We start from the raw sequence: 20741 nt of genomic DNA, 5'->3' as shown, positions 1-20741 counted from the left end.
CCAAAGACTGATTTGAGCCTAATTGTCAACTTGGGGAGTAGTTTTTTACCCTAGAAGAGCTCTCTCTTCTCTACTTCCTAATGCATCATTTCTTATGCTCTATCTTGTGTGTAGAGTCTGTAATTTCCTTTAAAAAAAAATCTCTGTGGTTGTTTTTTTCTCAATTAGTCCCACATTCTAGTTTTTTGACTCTGTAAATCAATAGGTTAGAAATGCCTTGCAAGGTAGTAATGGTTTTTGTCACGCGGGGAGCTGACTGTTGCCAGATAAATCCTGACATTGTGATATATTATTTCCAGTTGCTATAAATTTTTAATATTTAGTGTATCAGTCATACGAAGTCGACTTTCAGTTATTTAATTTCACTTATGTCTGTATTTTAGATGAGAATCCTTTTTCCCATTAGTAGATTTTAATTTCCTTTCCTCTCACAGTCAAATTCCAAGCATGCCTTATAAAACCAGCCACAGAATATACACGTGAACAAACGGTTTTTGTGTTTACGAGTAGACTCAAGAATATACACTTATATATTTTCAATTACAAACTTGTCCACTTAAATGGTGTTTTATTTTCTAAGAGCTTAGATCACTTTTATCACTGTTGTTTTGGTTATTTGAGTCCCAGATATTAGACAAACATATCTAGAGGACTCTCTATGTTGTATTGAGACATGATCTTTATTGGGAGCTTAAACAATAATCTCACAACTGATCCTCAGAAATGAGAAATAAATTGTTCTGAATTCAGGGCTATGTCTACACCATAATGAACGTATTACTACTAAAATTGCTTTCTGAAATTCTGTTTTGATGATACTGAAATATAATTTTCTTTTTCTTTCTTTCTTTCTTTCTTTCTTTCTTTCTTTCTTTCTTTCTTTCTTTCTTTCTTCTCTCTCTCTCTCTCTCCCTCTCTCTCTCTCTCTCCCCCCTTCTTCCCACTCTCCTTTTTGTTTTGCCTTTTTTTTTCTTTTTTACCAACAGGACACAAAAATTGCTTCATTGGAGCGAAACATAAGGGACCTGGAGGATGAGATCCAGATGTTAAAAGCCAATGGTGTGCTGAACACTGAGGACCGTGAAGAAGAGATCAAACAAATAGAGGTTTACAAAAGTCACTCCAAGTTCATGAAAACGAAGGTATGGTCCAGAGTTATAAACTTTTATACTCTTAGTGTGACTGGAAAGTTATGGCTTACATACATACTTTTCCCAAATACCCACATAATTGACTTTATGTGATATCATGAAATATATGGATAATAAAGAGGAATGCAAAGATTTTCAGTTCAGAAGCATAGATTCAAGAAAAAAAAGTCAGGGAAAATCTGTGCTAGAATTTCTATGTATGAAGGTATTCAGGATTTTCTAATGAGTTTCTTTGGTGTCGTTCTGTCTTGGGAATTAACATTTATGTTTAATAGTCCTGTGTCTTGCAAATTTCCGGAGTTTTTATAAGTGTTCTATTTTTTTAAAGTTTCTGTCATTGCCAGATTTTTGGCCCACCTCTAGAAGGTGATTGTGTCAAAAGGTGTGGCCCTTAGAAGACAATTTAACTGATTTCAATGGTATGAAGACATTTTGGTTTTAGCATAGTGTTTAAGACAGAAGTGATTTTGAGTCCCAGTGCTGCTATTTGCATACACTCAATATTCAACCTCTCTAAGCCTTGGTTTCTTCATCCATGAAATAAGGATAAGAAAAAGAAAAGTACCTGTATCATTGGGTTCTTTGGCAATTCCAAGAGATTATGCATTTAAATCAACTTGCCTAATCTCTAGAGAACAGTCAGTAAATGTAAGGCATTGTTTTTGACAGTGATTATTATTATTATTATTATTATTATTGCTATATGTTTCTATGGAATATTTATAAAATATTATTTTAGTACCCCTTTCATTAATTTGTTTCATTATTGCCAGTGTTAAAGAATTTGGCTTATATTTTTTTTCAAATTTAAACTGGGCTGCAAATGGACCATGCACCTGTATATCTATTATTTTTACATGTGCATAATTATTAAATTTATAGCCCCAAATAGGTCTTTTGAGACTTTGAGGTGCTTTTATCTATTCCTCTCTTAAACAGCTTCTGAAAATAATAACCGCACCAATTAAAAATTCTTTTTTCTACCACTTGCTCTTAAATATTCCTGTTCTTGTTTTAGGTTTTACTCTTATTTCTTGCCTTATAAACGCAGCAGAGTGATGAGTAATGCAGACTTCTGTGAGAAAGCAGTGAGAGTAGGGAGAAAAATGTTTAAACGATGGTCATGATTTTTATCAGTTATGAAGTAAATGCATACTCGTTGCAGAAAATTTTCAAATTATAGAGAGGCAATAATATCTAGTATCTACTTCACCATGTATGTATGTGTGTGTACATATGTATGTTTCTCCAGGGGAAATAACAAAAACTGTGCTTACTTTTGCCAACTTTCCATCTGTAAGCTGATGTTGAAATTTTGTCTTAAATATGGATCAAGGAGTGGAGATATGAGAAGGAGAATATCCATTGATTTGACTCTTACCCCTTGTTATCAGGGACTGCCACAAAAAGCAGAATGGGTATTCCTGCTCAGCCCTGCCTTCTCGTTTCATTTTTGCAGCCTTTCCCTCGCAGAGAGTTGAGCTGAGGTGTAGCAAGCACAGTGGTAGGGTGGCCTGCAGACGATAGCCAGAGCCTCTGGGAATGAAGACCAGGGGCACAATACGAGTGAACTCGTGAAGTTTGGGGGAAATTATTATTTTGGCTTAAAGTTTTCCTCCCTACCCTGTCATTGAATGGTGGGAGAGAGTTCAAGCCTCTTCTACAACTGAAACTGCTATGAATTTGTAAACTTCACCCCTCACCATGGACTCTGTCCAGGTAAATAAAACATTTATATGGTCTTCAGCAAGTAAGTCATGACCTTTATTGGCCCACGGTTGTTTGAGAGACCATCAATCCTCGAGTTAGTTTTAACTTTTAATGGCTAGTTACTTTGAAGGGTTCCAAAAATAGTCAAGTCAGAAGAATGTTTGAGGAGAGTAATGGAGCATGGTGGGAAGAGTGCAGGCCGAAGACTAAAGCGAACTCTGGCAAATCTCTACCCTGCCCTTGCTAGGTGCCTGGCCTTAGGGAGTGACTTAGGTCACTCAACCACACTTTCCTCTTATATAAAATGAGCGCAACACTACCCATCATAGAGGGTTATTAAAAGGATTAAATGAAATAATGTAGTTAAAGTGCCTGGCTCAAAACAATAGCTGTTGACCTTTAACAAATACACCACCAGATATTTCTCCAGCGAAATGGGTTTATTCAGGAACAACAAAGAATTACAATTTGGGACGTGTAGTCTATTGGATAGCCATGCATAAAAGTACAGAGAAACAAAAGATAGGAATTCTATAGACTTGGGAGGGGCTGTTATAAATAGAATCCGTTGGAGGAAACTGGAAGTTTGAAATATAGTGACTTTTCATTGGCTGAGTTATGGCAGGCTCCCATTGGCTGAGCTGTTACTGGGCTAGGAGAAATTTTTTTCTTCCTCCTGCTACGGTAGTAGAGTAGTATCGCTTCCTGTAAGAGATGCAAGTGCAAGGTATGTCTCTTCCTGTTGGGATCAGTTGAGTGACATGTGCATTAGAGTTTTTTCTTCTAGCCTCCTGACTCCCATTTAAATGAGGTTTTCGTTTATGAATTTTCACAGAGCTGCTAATTATACCCATTATTGTTGAAGAAGTAAAACCAAATATAATTAATAATCATAATAATAATGTTGTATTTATTTTGACTAATGGAGAAAAATGGATTTCTAAAAATGAGTTCTTATAACGTCATGTAAATATCCCTTATAGACTGATAAAAATTAGCTAAAAAGTACTAGTAAGTAGTTTTTTATATTTTCTCCATTGAAAGAATGTTCTTATTGGATTGAACTCTAACATTTATTTGCTCATACTTCATACCATTACTTCAGTTACTTATTTTTCCTACTTCTCCTACTTTGAAAGGGAAACTTGATTCCTTATTTAAGCCTAGGAGTGGTCGAGCAGGTCTATTAAGACATAGCTATTGCTAAGCATTTAGTCCTGAGTGCTTGTGTTTCGTGCATTGTGGGATCCCTTAGGCTGTGTGAACTGATTCCAATCGGGGAAATCATTTATCATGGAACTTATTAGATTTTAGAGGCATGGATTGATATCCTCTAAAATTGGATCACTAGCATATTTCATGGTCCATTGTGGACTATTTTCTACAAAGTTTATATGAATATATTGCTTGTCAAAATCCTCACAGATATCTGAGGAGTTAATTTTTGCAGTAGGGGGTCACACATGTTGACAAAACAATTGGATAGTGTGACCATTGGGGTCTCTTTATCTTGAACTCTTTCATTCATGCAGTGTTGTATGGATAAAGCTGTCATTGCTGGAGTTTGAGTATTACAGTCCTCATAGACTTGTTTCTAGCACATGTTGCTGAGCTAGCAACTGAGGGGCACTAAAACTAGTGCATGTTAAGTACTACCCACTCCCTCATACTGAGCACTTAGTTGGGAAAGTAAGAAATATACCAAAAAAACTACCCTGAAGATTTGATGTGAGTTCACTTCTGGCTGGAGCAATGCAGGTTGTTTGGGTTTCGAGTTAGTGTTTCTTGTCTAAATGATCGGATTGGTAAAACAGCAATGACAGGCCTGGTGAAGAATGAAAACCCAGATCGATGCCAGAGCAAACCTAGAAGGATAAGTGAGAATATGATTCCACCAACAGATAAGGAAGTAGGAAGAACTCAAGTCTATGTGAAATAACACGTTTTCCAAAAAAAGAAAAGAAATACTAGATTTAAGTTGCAAAAAGCTTAGAGGCTCTGAAACTTACTTGGGAAATGGAAAAGTAATTGCTAAACTCATTTGGTTTGCTCAGGCAGTGACAGAAATGGAAATCATAAAATGACTTTGGATCCCAGCTAGCAGAAAATGCTAGATTTGGGGCTGGCACAGTTGACTTCACAAACTGTTGTTTTAATGGTTTATAGAGACTCAAAGAGTCGTGGTAGAACATTTCAGAAATTCTTATGAAATGCTGCGTAAGGAGGGGAATCGAACCCTTGAAAACCAAGTCTAAAATTGCAGCTAAATATTGTTACTTTTATTGCTGTTTGTAATGAATATGTAGAAAGCTTTTAAACATGGCCAGGGAGCTTCTGTTTTACCAGGGACCTTTGAAGAGACACCTTCATGATGACCACTGTTTACAAAGGGTAGGTTTGGAGGTGCTCTTCCATCTGAGTATTTCTTTTGTGTTTCTTTAGAAGTTTAAAGCATATATTATCATGATTATTTGGAAGTTAACTATTTTTAAAATAAAAAGATAAAAGATAAAAATTCAACCTAATCATGAAGAAAACCCCTAAAATTGTTCACATATCCATGTTCTCATTTGCTTATATTCTTGAAATATTATTTAGCTGAAAATTATTTTTATGATCCATTAGTGATTAAATTGACTTAGCATTTCATTCCTCTTCATTAATAGGGCATAATCTCAAATCAGTCTCAATGGCAATGTGTAATGATTTGCTCCAAATTGTTAATAAAGGCAGCTAATAATAATAGTTCTTATATACAAACTCATTTTTAGATATAGAAGTTTCTTGAAATAGATAATATAAAATTTTTCAGTGAAAATTTGACATAGAAACAATGTAACAATATTGTGGTATGAAAAGGAAATGCTGTTTGCATTAATTGTTAAGATGAATAAAGCATGTAGGTTGGAGGGGAAGGAAGTATTTTTAACAGCCATCTAAAAGGGGGTACACCTCCATTTTGATGCTGAGCAGATGGCTGGAATTGGTAGGGCCTCTTGAAAGCTCTGTGATTAAATTAGGTAGCAGTGAAGACCTAAATTGCTTTTATAAATATGATGTCATAGAAAAACCATGATGTCACATTTTTGGAAAGCTGGAAGGTGAGTTGCAAAAATGTAAAAGAAGAGCTCAGAATCTCAGCTTGTGTAAAGGCAGGGATACTAGACATAGTCGGCCATGGTGGAAATTCCTGCATCTTATAAGGACTTCAGCACATGCATGTTGCTACTGAGAACTGAGACTCTGGCAGATCTCCTGTGCTGTGCAACTCTCCCCTGTTTGAAACTGCAATTTCTACCCCCACTCAGAAGGCTTAAAGGAATCAGATTGTGAGAGCAGAGCTAAGAGGCCAAGAAAAGCATGAGTTACCTTCAGGAGCACTGTTAAGCCTTTAAAAATGGAATGTAACATATAAATAATTGTTTTTCTGGTAGGAAAAGAATGATAGCCTCTCCTGTTCCCCACGAGCCTTTGTTCCCAGCCTAACACATTTTTCATCTACTAATCCCAGTACTTCTATATAAGCCACTCATGGTGTTTTCATAGTTTGCCAAAGATGCCACTCTGCTGTCTTAGATCGCCCCCTTTATTCTGAATTTGTAACACATTTTTTTATGAACTTCTGACGGATTACAATCCTTATAACCCAAACTGCATGATAATAAGCATATCATTTTCTAGACATGAGGGCCATATCTACAGTGAAAAAGAAGCTGTTTTATTTGGCAGAGTAGTTTTTTCAGGGTGTTGGTTGTGTCACAGACATAAGTGGTAGAAGAACTTTCAGACGAGATGAAGTGTGCCTGATGTCCACATGGACTTCATATAAAGCATGTGATGTAATTCTGATTGGCTTTTCTTCTTGCCATCACTGAGACAGACCTTCCCCCAGCCTCAGTTCTCATGTATGTTCGATTGCATCACTTTCCATTTTTATTGAGTTTATGGCTATAAAAGAAGCCAAAGACATATTTTTATGGAAGAATATGATTTTTTACCCTGTAACTATATTCCCTTTAGAAAAGCCTTTTTCTGTTATTGTCTGCATAAAATATTTATTTAAAATTTACCTCATGGCAGTGATAGTCTGAAAGCTATTTAAAGCAACTCCTTATTTAATATTTATAGACTGAAATAGTTTTATCATTATCAATCTATTTTTATTAAGTAGAGTAGGTGTGTCTAGAACCTGCCATCTCCTTCCTTTCTATTAAATACCATTTCATTGATCAAGTTAATTTCATTCAAATTCCTCTCTCAATACCCCACCCCCACACTGGATTTTTACGCTGGTGTTTGTAGAAATGAACACAAATCAGTCTTTTCACTATAAGCATCATCTTTGCTTAGGCATATAGAGTTGAAAATTTTTTTAGCTTTATTTTCAGATAAATCAGTTTCATGTGTGAAACCAACGAAATACTGTGCTGTCAGGTACAACTGCGTGTGATTTGGGGCCGTGTTCCCCGAGAATAATGCTAATCATAACAGATTTAACTTCTTTCATAATTTTAGGTAATCCTAATACTGATTTCCCCCTTTTTAAAAAAATTTAGACTTTGTTCTTGTTGAGAGAGAGAAAAAGAGAGAGAGAGAGAGAGAGAGAGAGAGAGAGAGAGAGAGAGAGAAAATGCTTCTTACTTTTGTCTCGGGTAAAACTGATCAGACTCACAAATCATTAAATTATAACAGTAATGTATTTCATGGATTGCACATACCTGAGCTGTTCTGCCACCTGCTCACAGATACCCAGAGCGTGTTAATAATCAATCATGATTCTCTTCCAGTGAACTTTGAAGCATACTCAGAATCCTTCTCCAGACTGCCGTCTGGCCAGCCACTACCAAACCTTTAGATTTGGCAAGAAAGATGAAAATCATTTGTCCCCTGATGTAGTCTGACTTCTGCCAGTAAATGGCAGTTCCCTCCATATAAACCTTTGTTGTAAATTGTGCAACCTGAACACTTCTAGAAATGGGGGCTTCACTTCTCTTTAAGCACCCCACTCTGTTCATGCTAAGCAGTTATTTATTGTCTGTAGCTTGGTTCTTGTTTATGCCAGTTTATTTGCTGAAAACAACAAATGCTGGATGAAATATATTTTAGAAATATACAGTTAAAAATGTATTTATGAACTGTCAAATTTGAAAGATTCTCAAGGGTTAAAGCTAAGACAAAGTAGGGAGTGAGAGGGATAAGTAGAACACTAATTGTATCTTCTTGTTAGCATTTGTTAGAATGGTGATGTTGAGCTTTGGTTTTCATAGTCACAAGGACATTTAAGAAAAAGGACAGAAACCTGGGCCTGCTCAAGATGGGGAATCAAATAGGAATTCTGCTACCACTACCACATAAAGCTAGGATCCCAGACAGCTTCACTCTTAAGTGTAAGGGTACACTAAAATTTACCCTCCCCACTCTACTCTTTTCCCACCAAGACTAGGGACTCCAGGGCAAATTACCTACCTTGAAACTTTGAGCCAAGCGGAAGGTGAAAAAGCCAGCTTTGAGAATCTATAATCACACCTGGCTCTTGCATAGGTGTGCAGTGTGAGGTACAAAACTTTACATAGACAATGTAGTTTAAAGGGGTCCTTGGTTGGCAGAGCCCCAGGTATTGGCAGAGGCAAATGCTCTGGAAAGCCATGTGTTAACTTAGGTTTCAAAATATTTCTTTAGATAAAGTTAAAAAAAAAAAAAAGGAAAACATGATTACACAATAAAAAAATTTTAAAAATCACAAAACCTTTAAGAAAACAAACCAACATAAGTGATAGCCAATGGAAAAACAAACAACAGAACCAGATGGCAAGAACTTCAGAAGTCGGAATTCTAAGAAAACACTATGATATAAATATGTTTAATATGTTTAAATAAATAACAGAAGGGATTGAACATACACATAAAAGGCAAGAGGTTATAAAGCAAATTTAAAGAGAGCCAAATAAAATTTCTAGAAATGGAAAAATATCAAAATGCAAATTTCAAAGCTCAGTGAATAGAGTGGTCACAGAAGAAGAGAGATTTACTAAACTAGAAAAAAGAGCAGAAGAAGTTAAAGATAAAAAGATGGAATACATGAAAGACAAGTTAAGATACATAGAAGATAGAATAAGAAGGTCTAGCATAAGTATAATCAGAGATCCAGAGGGAAAGATGGAGTAGGGACAGAGTCATTATTCAGAAGCCATATTTGAGGAGATGAAAGCTGAAAATGTTTCCCAAACTGATGACAGATACCAATTTACAAATTCAGGAGGCTCAAAGTATCCCTCATAGGATAAATAAAAAGAAACTTATTTGTTTACATCAAAGTAATGCCACAAAATCTCAGAGACAAAGAAACAGTCTTAGAAAGAAGTTAGACTGTTTGTCCAAAGAGGATATATGGATGGCTAATAGGTATGTGAAAATATGCTTGACATCATTAGTTATTAGACAGATACAAGTTAAAAAAACAATGAGATGCCACTTCATACCCGCTGGAATTGCTATAATTAAAAAGGACAGATAATAAAAAGTGCTGGTTAAGAATATGAAGATAGTAGAACCCTCATTTATTTTGATGGGAATATAAATGGTACACTTTGGCAAATGATTTAGAAGTTCCTCAAAATACTAATCATATAGTAGTTACCATATGGCCTAGCAATTCCACACCTATGTATATACCCAAGAAAAATGAAAACATGTCCACATAGACTTGTACATAAATTTTCTTACTAACGTTATTCATAATAACCAAAACATGGAAACAAACTAAGTGTCCATCAGCTGGTGAATAGACAAAATGTGGTATAGTCATAGAGTGGGGTATCATTCAGCAACGAAAAGGAATGAATTACTAGTACATGCTACAACATAGATGAACCTTGAAACATTGTACTATGTGAAAGAAGCTGGTCACAAAGTACATATATTGTGCGATTCTGTTTATATAAAATGCCCAGTATGTGCTAATCTATACAGACAGAAGGTAGATTATTGGTTGCCTAGGTCTGGGTACAGAGGCTGGGGAATAGAAAGTAACATCTACTGGTTACAAGGTTTCATTTTGAAATGATGAAAATGTTCTAAAATTTTATTGTGAAGATGGTTGCACAACTTGTGAATATTCTAAAAACTATCAACTGTCTGCTTTAAGTAGATGAATTGTATGGCATGTAAATTATATTTCAGTAAAGCTATTAAAAATATGGCTAATGAAAAAATAGTCCCATTGCAGTTAAAGAAATGAAGTTGGAGTGATAGCTTGACTTCTTATTAGCTTCTGTTAGCCAGAAGATGTGCTGAGAGGAAATATCTCAACCTAGAAAATTACTTTTAGTAGTCATCAGTAATATTCAAGGAAGAGAGAATAAGGTGAATTTTTTAACGCAAAAATTGAGTTTGCCACCTAAAATCTCCACTAAAAGAAATTTTTAAATGATGCATTTCAGGCAAAAGTAGATTCCTAATGGAATATCTAAGATGCAAGAATGAATAACAAATATAGTGACAAATGTGGGGGTAAATCTAAAGAAACATGGACTTTAACAAAATAATGATGAGTTAAAAACAAAATAGGAAAGAACTAAAATACATGAGAACAGTAATGTGTAGGTGAAGAGGGTGGTGACTGGACTTAAGGTATCTCAGGATCCTTCTATTATTTAGAAAGAAGATAAACACAGATTGATTTAAGACTTAGATAAATTAAAAATCTAAGCATATTATAATTCCTAGGGCAATAATATAAAGATTAGAAGTAAATACCATAAACAAATAAGATAAATATAAATAAAAGCACAACTTTTAAATGAGTAGAGGCAAAAAATAGAATGAGAAAAAGTCATTGAAAACAAGGCAAGAAAGGAAAGCAAAGAAATAAAAATGATAGTACATATAGAAAGCATAAGGTAAGATGGTTGGAATAAAATCACATATATCTGTAATGATAATAAATGCTCCACTTAAGCTTCTCAGACAGCATAAAAGAATCTTGGTATATGGGATTTACAAGAGACATCTGCAACATAAAGTTAAAGATACATTGAAAGGAAAAAAGACACACTAGCCAAATACTAACCATAAGGAAGCTGTTGTAGACGTTAAGACAAAGAAACCATTTTTAGAGCTAAAAAAATTGGCAGAACTACATGGAAGAATTCATTATTTTTACCATTACAGTCGATGTTTTTAACCCACCCTTAAGTAATTAACAAATGAAGCAGATTAAAAGATGAAAATAAGGAAGACTTAAACTACCCAATTAAAAGTGTTATTAAATGCCGTGCACATATATGGAATATTGCACCCAACAATTGCTGGATACATTCTTTTCAAGAATACAGTGTACAAAGTATATTTATGATAACTGACCACATACTGTGCCATAACACAAGATACTCCAAATTTCAAGTTATTAGTATCAAACATGTGATGTTCTCTATTCATAAAGCAAGTAAGAAATAAAAAAAACACAAAAATATCAATAATTAGGAAACCTGTGTATTTGGAGTTTAACAAACCATACTTCTATATTATTAATGGATTAAAGAATAACTAGTAATGGAGATTAGAAAATATTTAAGACTGAGCAAGACTGAACAATAATGTCAATACTATGTACCAAACTAGTGGGATTGAGCTAAAATGATACTGACAAGGAAATTTATAGTCTTTGGGCTCATATTATACATGGAAGAAAAAAAAAAGAAAGGCTGAAAATTGGTGAGATAAGCATCCAACTTTAAAAGTTAGGAAAAGAAGGCTTTCTGGTCAAAATGGTAGAGTAGATAAATGCTGTGCTTGCATCTTGTCATGGCATCATCAAAATTACAACTAAACTACAGAACAACCACCACTAAGAATCACCTGAAGTCTAGCTGAACAGAATTCCTAAAACCAAAGATATACAGAAGAATCCACCTCAAGACTGGTAGGAGGGGTGGAGACACTGACCGGTCCAGTCCCCCACCTGCATGTGTCAGTGAAAAATCGGGAGTGATATCTCAACTGCAGAGGTATCCCCTGCAGAGAAAGAGTCCCAGCCCCACAACCAGGTTCCCCAGCCCAGGCTTCCAGTGCTGGGAAGAGAAATCCCCACAACTTCTGGCTGTGGAAACCAGCAGAGATTGTGGCTGAGTGAGATAGAGGGCTGCTGGAGTCCCAGGTGCTCCTCTTAAAGGGCCACCACATGGACTTATTTGCTGACAGACTCACTTGCTCTGAGCTTCAACACTGGAGCAACAGCTTGAAAGATGCCAGGGACATACAGAAAGGAACTTAGTTGTCTGGCTCCAGGATGAGGGCTGGCATATTTTTTTTTCTTTTTCTGTTCTGTTTAGGTGTTTTCTGCTACCTTCTCTTCTAAAATAACTGATTCAGTCCTCTGATTCATAAAATCTATGTTGATTCCCTCTAATGTATTCTTCATTTCAATTATTGTATTCTTCATTTCAAACTGGTTGTTTTGTATGTTTCCTGTCTCCATTTTTATGTTTCCTACCTCTTTCTTGAAGTTTTCGCTGAGATCATTGAGCATCCTTATAACCAGTGTTTTGAACTCTACATCTGTGAGAGTGCTTTTCTCCATTTTTTTTAGTTCTTTTTCCGGAGCTTTCTTTTATTCTTTCATTTGGGACATGTTTCTTTGTCTCCCCATTTGGCTGCCTCCCTGTGTTTGTTCCTATGTATTAGGTAGAGCTGCTGTGTCTACCAGTCTTAGTAGAGTGGCCTGATGTAGTAGGTGTCCTGTGGGGTCCAGTAACACAGTCTCCATGGTCACCTGAGCCGAGTGCTGCAGGTACGTCTCTTGTATTGTGTGTGCCCTTCTGTTGTAGTTGAACCTTGATTTCTGCTTGCACACCAATAGAAGTGATTGACCCTTGGCCGACTGGTTATGAGGACTGGCCATGACTACAGTGGAGGAGCTGTTGTGTAGGGGCTCACCCTACAGAGTAGGATTTGCTTTGGTGGGGCTCTGGTACCTACCCAATCTGCTGTTTGGGTGTGTTGTCCTTGGAGGCAGCAGGATGGTGATCTGGCTTGGTCCAAAGCTGGCCACCAGGCATCCCCACCCTGGAGGCCCTTCCCAGGAGGCCCCATCACAGACCAAGTTCAGTCTCAGCAAATGCCCTGCCTGGGGCTACCTAAAATGAGCTACAAAGCAATCCACAGATGCCCACCACCCCTGCAGGTTTGGAGGTGCCTGGAGTGGGCAAGCCTTGAAGCAAGGCTGGCTCCTGCCATTGCCGGGCTTGGCTCTTTTCAGCAATAAGTATGGGTCCACCGAGGCCAGAAGATGCTCATTTGAGATTTTTGAATCTTTGAGAGATTTTAGAAATGTCTGCAGCATGAGCCAAGACAGACTGTTTGTATGGAGAAACCACTGGAAGCGGCTTGGGTGGGCCCACAAGTTGGGTGGGACAGGGTCTCAGGGAATCACCAAAATAGGGTGAATGGTATTAACCAGATTGATGGAGACTCAGATATAGTGCCCATCTGCATCTGCACACTGGGTACCGGGAGGGCTCAGCAAAGGAGCCAGCACTTCTGTCTGGGAGAAAGCTGCCCCTGATAGTTTAAGGGGCTTTGGGAAAACATCAAGCATACTATATTTGCATCATAGGGATACCAGAAGAAGAGAGAGAGAGAGAACAAGGAATTGAATACCTATTTGAAGAAATTATGAAAACTTCCCTAACTTGGTAAAGGAAATAGACATACAAGCCTAGGAAGCACGGAGAGTCCCATACAAGGTGAACTCAAAGAGCCCCACACCAAGACACATCATAACTAAAATGTCAAAAGGTACAAAGAGAGAACCTTAAAAGCAGCAAGAGAAAAGCAGTTAGTTACCTACAAGGGAGCTCCCAAAAGACTTCTCAGCAGAAACTTTGCAGGCCAGAAGGGATTGGCACGAAATATTTTAAGTGATGAAAGACAAGGACCTACAACTGAGACTACTCTACCCAGAAAGGCTATCATTTAAAATCAAAGGACAGATAAAGAGCTCCCTGGAGACAAACAAGCTAAAGGAGTTCATCACCACTAAACCAGTATTACAAGCAATTTTAGAGGGACTTCTTTAAGATGAAAAAAAAGAAGACAAAAAATACAAATAATAAAATGGCAATAAGTATATATTTACCAACCATTACTTTAAGTGTAAATGGATTAAATTCTCCAAAATAGGGTGGCTGAATGGATAAGAAAACAAGACCCTTACCTATAAGACATTCACTGCATATAGTAGTACCTCGGTTTCGAACTCTCTGTTGATGAACATTTTGGTTTATGAACGCCATAAACCCGGAAGTAAATGCTTTTTGTTTTTCGAACGTGCCTTAGAAGTCAAACATGTCACACGGCATCTGCTGAGTGTAAGATCCTGAGGGCTAGCTATCGGCTGTTTTTGAATGTTTCAAAACTCGAACAGTCTCCTCTAACGGATTACGTTTGAAAACCAAGGTAGCACTGTATGAGAGATTCACATCAGATTAAAAGACACACACTGACTGAATGTAAAAATATGGAAAAAGATATTTCATGATAATGGAAACAAAAAATAAAAAGCTGGGATATATACCAGAGAAAAACAGATGTTGAAACAAAGTCTGTACCAAGAGACAAAGAAGGTCCCAGTAATCCCACTTCTGGGTATTTACTCAAAGAAACCCAAAATGCTACTTTTAAGGGACATGTGCACCTGTAGGTTCATTGCAGCATTATTTACAATGGCCAAGATGTGGAAGCAACCTGAGTGTCTATCAGTGGATGAATGGATAAAGAAGTGGTGGTACATATATAAAAGGGAATATTAGTCTGTCATAAAAAAGAATGAAATCTTGCCATATGTAACAACATGGATGTACCTAGAGGACATTATGCTGAGTGGAGTACGTCAGACAGAAACAGACAAATGCAATGTGATTTTACTTATATGTAGAATCTAAAGAACAAAATGAACAAACTAAATAGAAACAACCTCATAGATACAGAGAACATTTTGAGGGTTGTCAGATGGAAGAGAGGTTAGGGGAGTGGGTGAAAAAGGGGACGGGATTAAGAAGTATAAATTAGTAGTTACAAAATAATCATGGGGAGTAAAGTACAGCTTAGGAAATATAGTCAATAATATTGTAATAACTATGTATGGTGTCAGATGGGTAGTATATTTATCGTGGTGATCACCACATAAGTTATATAAATGTCTAACCAGTATGATGTACACCTGAAACTAATACAATGTTTATGTCAACTGCAATTGAAAAATAAAAAAATTCTTAAGAAATTCATAAAAGTTAGGAAAAGAAAATAGGATAAATCCAAAAAAAGTATGAATGAAATAATTTAAAAATTAGAGCAGAAATTAGTGAAATAGAAAATAAAAATGTTGAATGATCAACACAGCCAAAATTGGTTCTTTGAAGAGTCAGTTAGCATGGTATGCCTCTGCTGAAATTCATCAAGAAAACAGAGTAAAATAAAGAATATTAGTTTTGAAAAAGAAGATAGAATTATAGATGCCATGGATATCTAAAGGTAAATGGGTTTTATGAATATTCCTTGCTAATAGGGGTGAATAGTTAGAAGAAATGAAAAATTCTTAGGGAAAAAAATCAAAATTGACTTTAATAATTGGAAACATGAACATTCCTATATCCAATAAAGAAGGAGGAAGTAATAGTGTTTGGAAAGGGAAAGTAGCAGCTCTAGATAGTTTTGCTGGTGATGTTTAATGAATATTGATGGGAAAATATTTCAATTTTATGCAAACCATTTCAGAACACATTAAAAGAAGGAACACTTTCTACTTTACGTGGAAGGCTAAATTGATAGTAAAACCTAACAATGACAGCACAAGATAGGAAAATTATATACCAACCTTACCCATAACATAGCTAATAGATCCTGACAAAATACTAGCAAGCTGAATCAAGTAAAATATTAAAAAAATAAAACATCACGATTAAGTGGAGTTTTTCATGGTAATGCAAGGAGAGATTAATATTTGAAACATCCAATAATGCCATTCATTACAATAACATATTAAAGGTGAAAAATGTGCTAAATCATGAGATGCAGAAAAGTATTTGATAAACATTCCTTAATGATTAAAAAAAAAACAACCACCAAAAAACTCTTACCAAAATTGTAATAAAAGGGAACTTTCTGAAACCTAAAAATGCTATAGGGATGGAGTCCCAGAGAGCAGTTTCTAGGCTCTCGACATCACGTTGAAACGTGCTGGCTCAGGTAGCAGTTGGCCATCAGCTGTTACTGGTTAGCCGTTAGCCACTAATATAAGCGTCGTGGCTACGCTAGGGGGTTGGTTGGTTGGCAGAGAAGCGGACGGCGGAATGTGGATCGTGTGGCTCCTGCTTCCTGTGTCTCCAACCCAGCCAGCCACCAGCGAGAATATAGTGGTATGACTTGCCTATCTAAGGCTCCATGGTTGTTCTTTTTTGGCCTCACCATATCCTGCGTTCTTGTGCAGGGAGTGGGACCAGAGACCCCGCGTGACAAGTGCCTATAAAAAGCGAAAGCAAACATCAAACTTAATGATGAAACATTACAATTCTTCCCTTTAAAACCAGGAATAAGAGAAAAGGGCCACCATTTCCTCTAGGCCTCTGTCTTCGTTGGCCTGCATGTGGCCACGGGTTTCCTCACAGCACAGTGGCTGGAGGATAATTGGACTTCTAACACGGCTTTCTGCAGGAGGAAGCGGAAGCTGCCATTCCTTCTGCAGGATAGGGCAGGAACAGGAATACTTGACACTTTTGCTGCATTCAGCTGGTAGAATAAGTCCCAGTCCAGCCCAGGTTTAAGAGGAGGGTAAACAGATTTTACCTCTAGTTGTGAGGAGCAGCACGTTTGTACAGGTAGGAAGACATTGGTAGCAGATATCCTAGGGGATCATCTGCCACATCTCCTATCCAACTGGCAAAAATGTAAAAGGCTGGTGACATAAGATAAGGGCAAATATGGAGTGACCAGCACACTGAGACAGTGCTTGTGACTATGAAAATGAATACAACTGCTTTGGAAAACATTTTGCTGTTACCCAGTGAAGCTGAAGATGTGCATACTATGTGGTCCAACAATTTAACTCCTAGATTAGTTTTGCTATTTGTACCAGGTACTATGTATAAGAATGTTCAGAATAGCCCTCTTTGTAATAGCAAAAAACCTGGAAACAAGTTCAAATGTCTATCCACAGCAGAATGGCCAAATAAATTGTGGTGAAGTCTTACAATGAAAATGAACAAATTGCATGTACAATATTATTTAATCTCCAGGACATAATATTGAGTAGAAAAAAAGCAGAGTGTTAAAAAAACATAAATAGCACACAAAAAAGTTACAAACCTAAATAGTATTCAAAACTTAATAGTATTTTCTTTACAGATGCAAAACTGTTATTTACAGATGTAAAATTATATGGTAAGACTAAATGACAAGCAAGAAAATATAATAATGACAAAATTTAGAGTGATAATTATTTCCGAAATGTGTAGTTAGGAGATAGAAATGGGTTGGAACATAGGTAATTCTAATGATCTTATTTGGTGAATCAAATGTTGGATATTTCTTGTATTATTTTCCCTTATACTTTATATATATTTTATGTTCTTTGTGTTTTCTTAGTATTTAATATAAGCCCAAACAAAACCCCCAGTGCTTACTTGTTTTTCTGTCTGAGTATTCCCTTTTGTCAAATGATCCCCTGTAGGGGAGCAAAGGTCAAGGTTATGTCTTTATTAGCTCCCTGTGGGACCTTCTGAGGACGTGGTGAATAGACTCTGTGGTCTCCTGAGTGAATAGTAGATTTGGCCAGGAAGCCTTCATTCCACTGTGAACCTTGGTTCTCAGTGAGGTGGAAGGTGGAAAGCAGTCTGCTGACCTTACTTTTCCTGTTTTCTACACTCTTCAGCCACCTTCCAGAGCCTCCCCAGAACCCAAGACTGTGTGACTCCCAGGCCATCTGTTTAAGCAAATCATGGCCTGCCTTGTTGGAATAATGATCCTCAGCTACTGACAATTAAGAGAAATCAGGAGTTCCCAAATGTAAAGAGTAAGAGCTGTGGCTTCTAATTTCTTGCAATTTGGCTGTTGTTTTACAGATTGATCAGCTGAAGCAGGAACTTTCAAAGAAGGAGTCAGAACTTCTTGCCTTACAAACAAAGCTTGAAACCCTTAGCAATCAAAATTCAGATTGCAAGCAACACATTGAAGTGCTTAAAGAGTCGCTTACTGCCAAAGAACAGAGGGCCGCCATTCTTCAGACCGAGGTAAGGCACTGTATCAGGATTCGGGGCAGCAGACATTGAACTGATAGAAAATGTCCTACCTGAACAGCTTTCCGTAGAAGATCCCTTATCCAAACGCTTGGGGCCAGATGTATTTTGGATAGCAGATATTTGGGGGATTTTGGAAAGGTAAGAGCCATTGCATGTATCATAGATTATATAACACTCCCAGTAGGGTTGCAGCAATACCCAATTAGCAAACATATGGGAATTTATGCAGAAAAAAATTTTTTTCACACTAAAGTAGGATAAATAAAGATGATATAAGTAGCCTCCTGTCAGTTTGTGTCAGGTTGTACCCCTGAAGCAATTTGCTTCACATTTGGAAATATTCTTTTTCATTATTCAGAGCTTTTTGGGTTTGAGAACCCCAGATAAATGATTGGATCTTGAATGGTTTTATTTTATCGAGAATCATTTTAGTCAGAATGTCATCTGCCTTACTTTGCGGTGTATCTGTATAGGTCCCCCTCCTCGGACCCACGGTTCCAAAGGTTTCTTACTTTCTAGGGAGTAGCCTCAATTATCAAGATTCTTTTGCCCATGGAAGAAAGTTGGTATTGTGTGAGTTTCTTAAAGGGAATGTTGGTTGGTTATTTTTTTATTCACATTTATAAGAAAACAAATATATGTTACTGTCCTATTTCCTTGCTTCTCTCCATTGGATTTTATCTTTGGAGCTGCTAAAGAATGCAGAACCAAAACTAGTTATTGTGTAAATAAAACAGTTGACAGAAAATAAATTATTACCTGTGGGCAGTAGCAAGAATGTAGTGAATCTCTCCGATTTTAAAAGTGTTGAGGTGATGTGTTATGTGGGTCACTGTAGGAGAAGGCAGTGAAATGGAGATGTATGTTTCCTCTTGTGCTCTTTGAACCATGTGTTTGCATGTCATGTATATATTTTGGGGTCTGTGGAGAGATTTGGATTTTCCTGAGGAGTTAATAAGTCTGTGCCCTCAGTCAAAATAGGGACAGTGTTCACCGGAGAAAGGAAACAGATTCCAACTTGGGTAAGTCTTGGCATGGACCTAGCTCAGCCCCTATTCACTTGGCATTGGCGAATGGGCAGTTATTTGACTGATTGAAACTAAAAAGAATATTTCGGACTCAGTGACGTAGATATTCACATTTAAGAAATGTAATTTTCAGTTGGTTCCATTGTGAATGTGGAAGCATGGATATTTTCTTTTTAAGGCAAAACATTTAAACTATGCCATAAATTGCAAGGTGACTTTTATCTCTGAGGAGGCAGCAGTGAATGTGATCTATAACTGTGGTATCTAATAAGGTAGCCATGAGCCACAGGTATCGATGCACATTGAAATTAATGACAATTCAGTAGAATTTAAAATGTAGTTGCTTAGTCACACTAGCCACATTTCAAGCATTTCACAGTAACGTGGCGAATGACTTTTGCGTTGGATAACACAACTATAGAACAACGCTGCCGTCCAGCACTTGTCTAGAACGGGTTGACAACAATGGCCTATGGGACAAATCCTGCCCTCTGCCTGTTTTTGTAAATAAAGTTGATTAGAACATAGCCACACTCATTCACCTACATGTTGACTTTGGCTGCTTTCCTACTATAACAGCAGAATTTAGTAGCAATGGAGACTGTATGGTCTGCAGCGCTGAGAATACTTGTGCTTTGACCCTTTACAGAAAATGTTTGCCAATGCACTGCATTGTGATTTTGTGGAAAGAGGGATTAAGAGGGAATTGGAATGCCTGGCTTGACCTCTCTCTAGCAGTCTTACTCTGAGCTGGGTGGGATAGTGTGCCGACCCTTGTTCTAGAGCACAGGGTTTTCTTCCTGTTGGTTATTCACAGAGCAACTGATTATACCCACAGCTGTCTTATGTTGGCAATAATGCCAACATTGCTAATAAGGTTATTGTGCTTGTGTTGTTGTGCATTGGGTAGGAAGAAATTGGAGAAGCAAGGCCGTTGCCCAAACAGGCAGTCAGGCTTGTTAATGGTTCTTCTCCAAAAGGACCGAATGAGAAAAGTTAGGTCAGAAAGGCTTATTTCCTTTCTCTCACCACCTTGCACTGCTGAGTCCTGTCTTCCCCAGCCTACTTCCCTTTTCTTATTGTCTCTTCGGTATTTTACCTCTCTCGAATTAATGTACTCCAACTTAGACCTCTATATATTTCATGAAAAAAAGCAGTGGTGACATTATGTGGATAGCTTCCATCCCACGTTCAATAATTAAAATGACCCAATAAAGAGACAGTGCTTTGAAGTAGAAAAAAATTATTCTCCATGTGCAGAGAAAGTGAGGTGATTTTCTAGTCTTCTGCTTTGAAGTTGGGAGTGTGAGATTAATGATTTTATCTGCTGGAAACATCTGAGGAATTTTCTTTTGCCTTTTTTCTTCTTTTAAGATCTTTGTAAATGAAAATGGAGAAAGTTACCCAGTGATGTCCATCTCTTAGAGGAAGCAATTTAGGTTAAAATTTGCTCTAACCATTGCATCATAGGCAAAGGATTTTTGGCAACAGGATAAAATACGTTAAAGTGATTTTCCCACTTTTTGGAGAAACAGAGGGAAGTAAGAGTCTCCTCAACTTAG

General features: G+C 37.1%; 1 protein-coding gene across 14 annotated transcripts in view; it reads left to right on the top strand.

Annotated features, from left to right (window-relative positions):
• ERC2 (ELKS/RAB6-interacting/CAST family member 2) overlaps positions 1 to 20741 on the top strand; it is a 923425-nt gene that overhangs the window by 307192 nt on the left and 595492 nt on the right. For all 14 annotated transcript variants that reach the window (XM_033133186.1, XM_033133187.1, XM_033133185.1 and 11 more), the window contains 2 exons: positions 987 to 1142; positions 17975 to 18142. In XM_033133186.1, coding sequence (XP_032989077.1) covers positions 987 to 1142; positions 17975 to 18142 — 324 coding nt within the window. The remainder of the gene's footprint in view (positions 1 to 986; positions 1143 to 17974; positions 18143 to 20741) is intronic.

The sequence above is a fragment of the Rhinolophus ferrumequinum genome, chromosome 17 (genome assembly GCF_004115265.2).
Source record: "Rhinolophus ferrumequinum isolate MPI-CBG mRhiFer1 chromosome 17, mRhiFer1_v1.p, whole genome shotgun sequence".
Taxonomy (NCBI): domain Eukaryota; kingdom Metazoa; phylum Chordata; class Mammalia; order Chiroptera; family Rhinolophidae; genus Rhinolophus; species Rhinolophus ferrumequinum.
The sequence above is the reverse complement of the archived record's forward strand: the minus strand, read 5'-3'. Positions and strand labels throughout refer to the sequence as shown.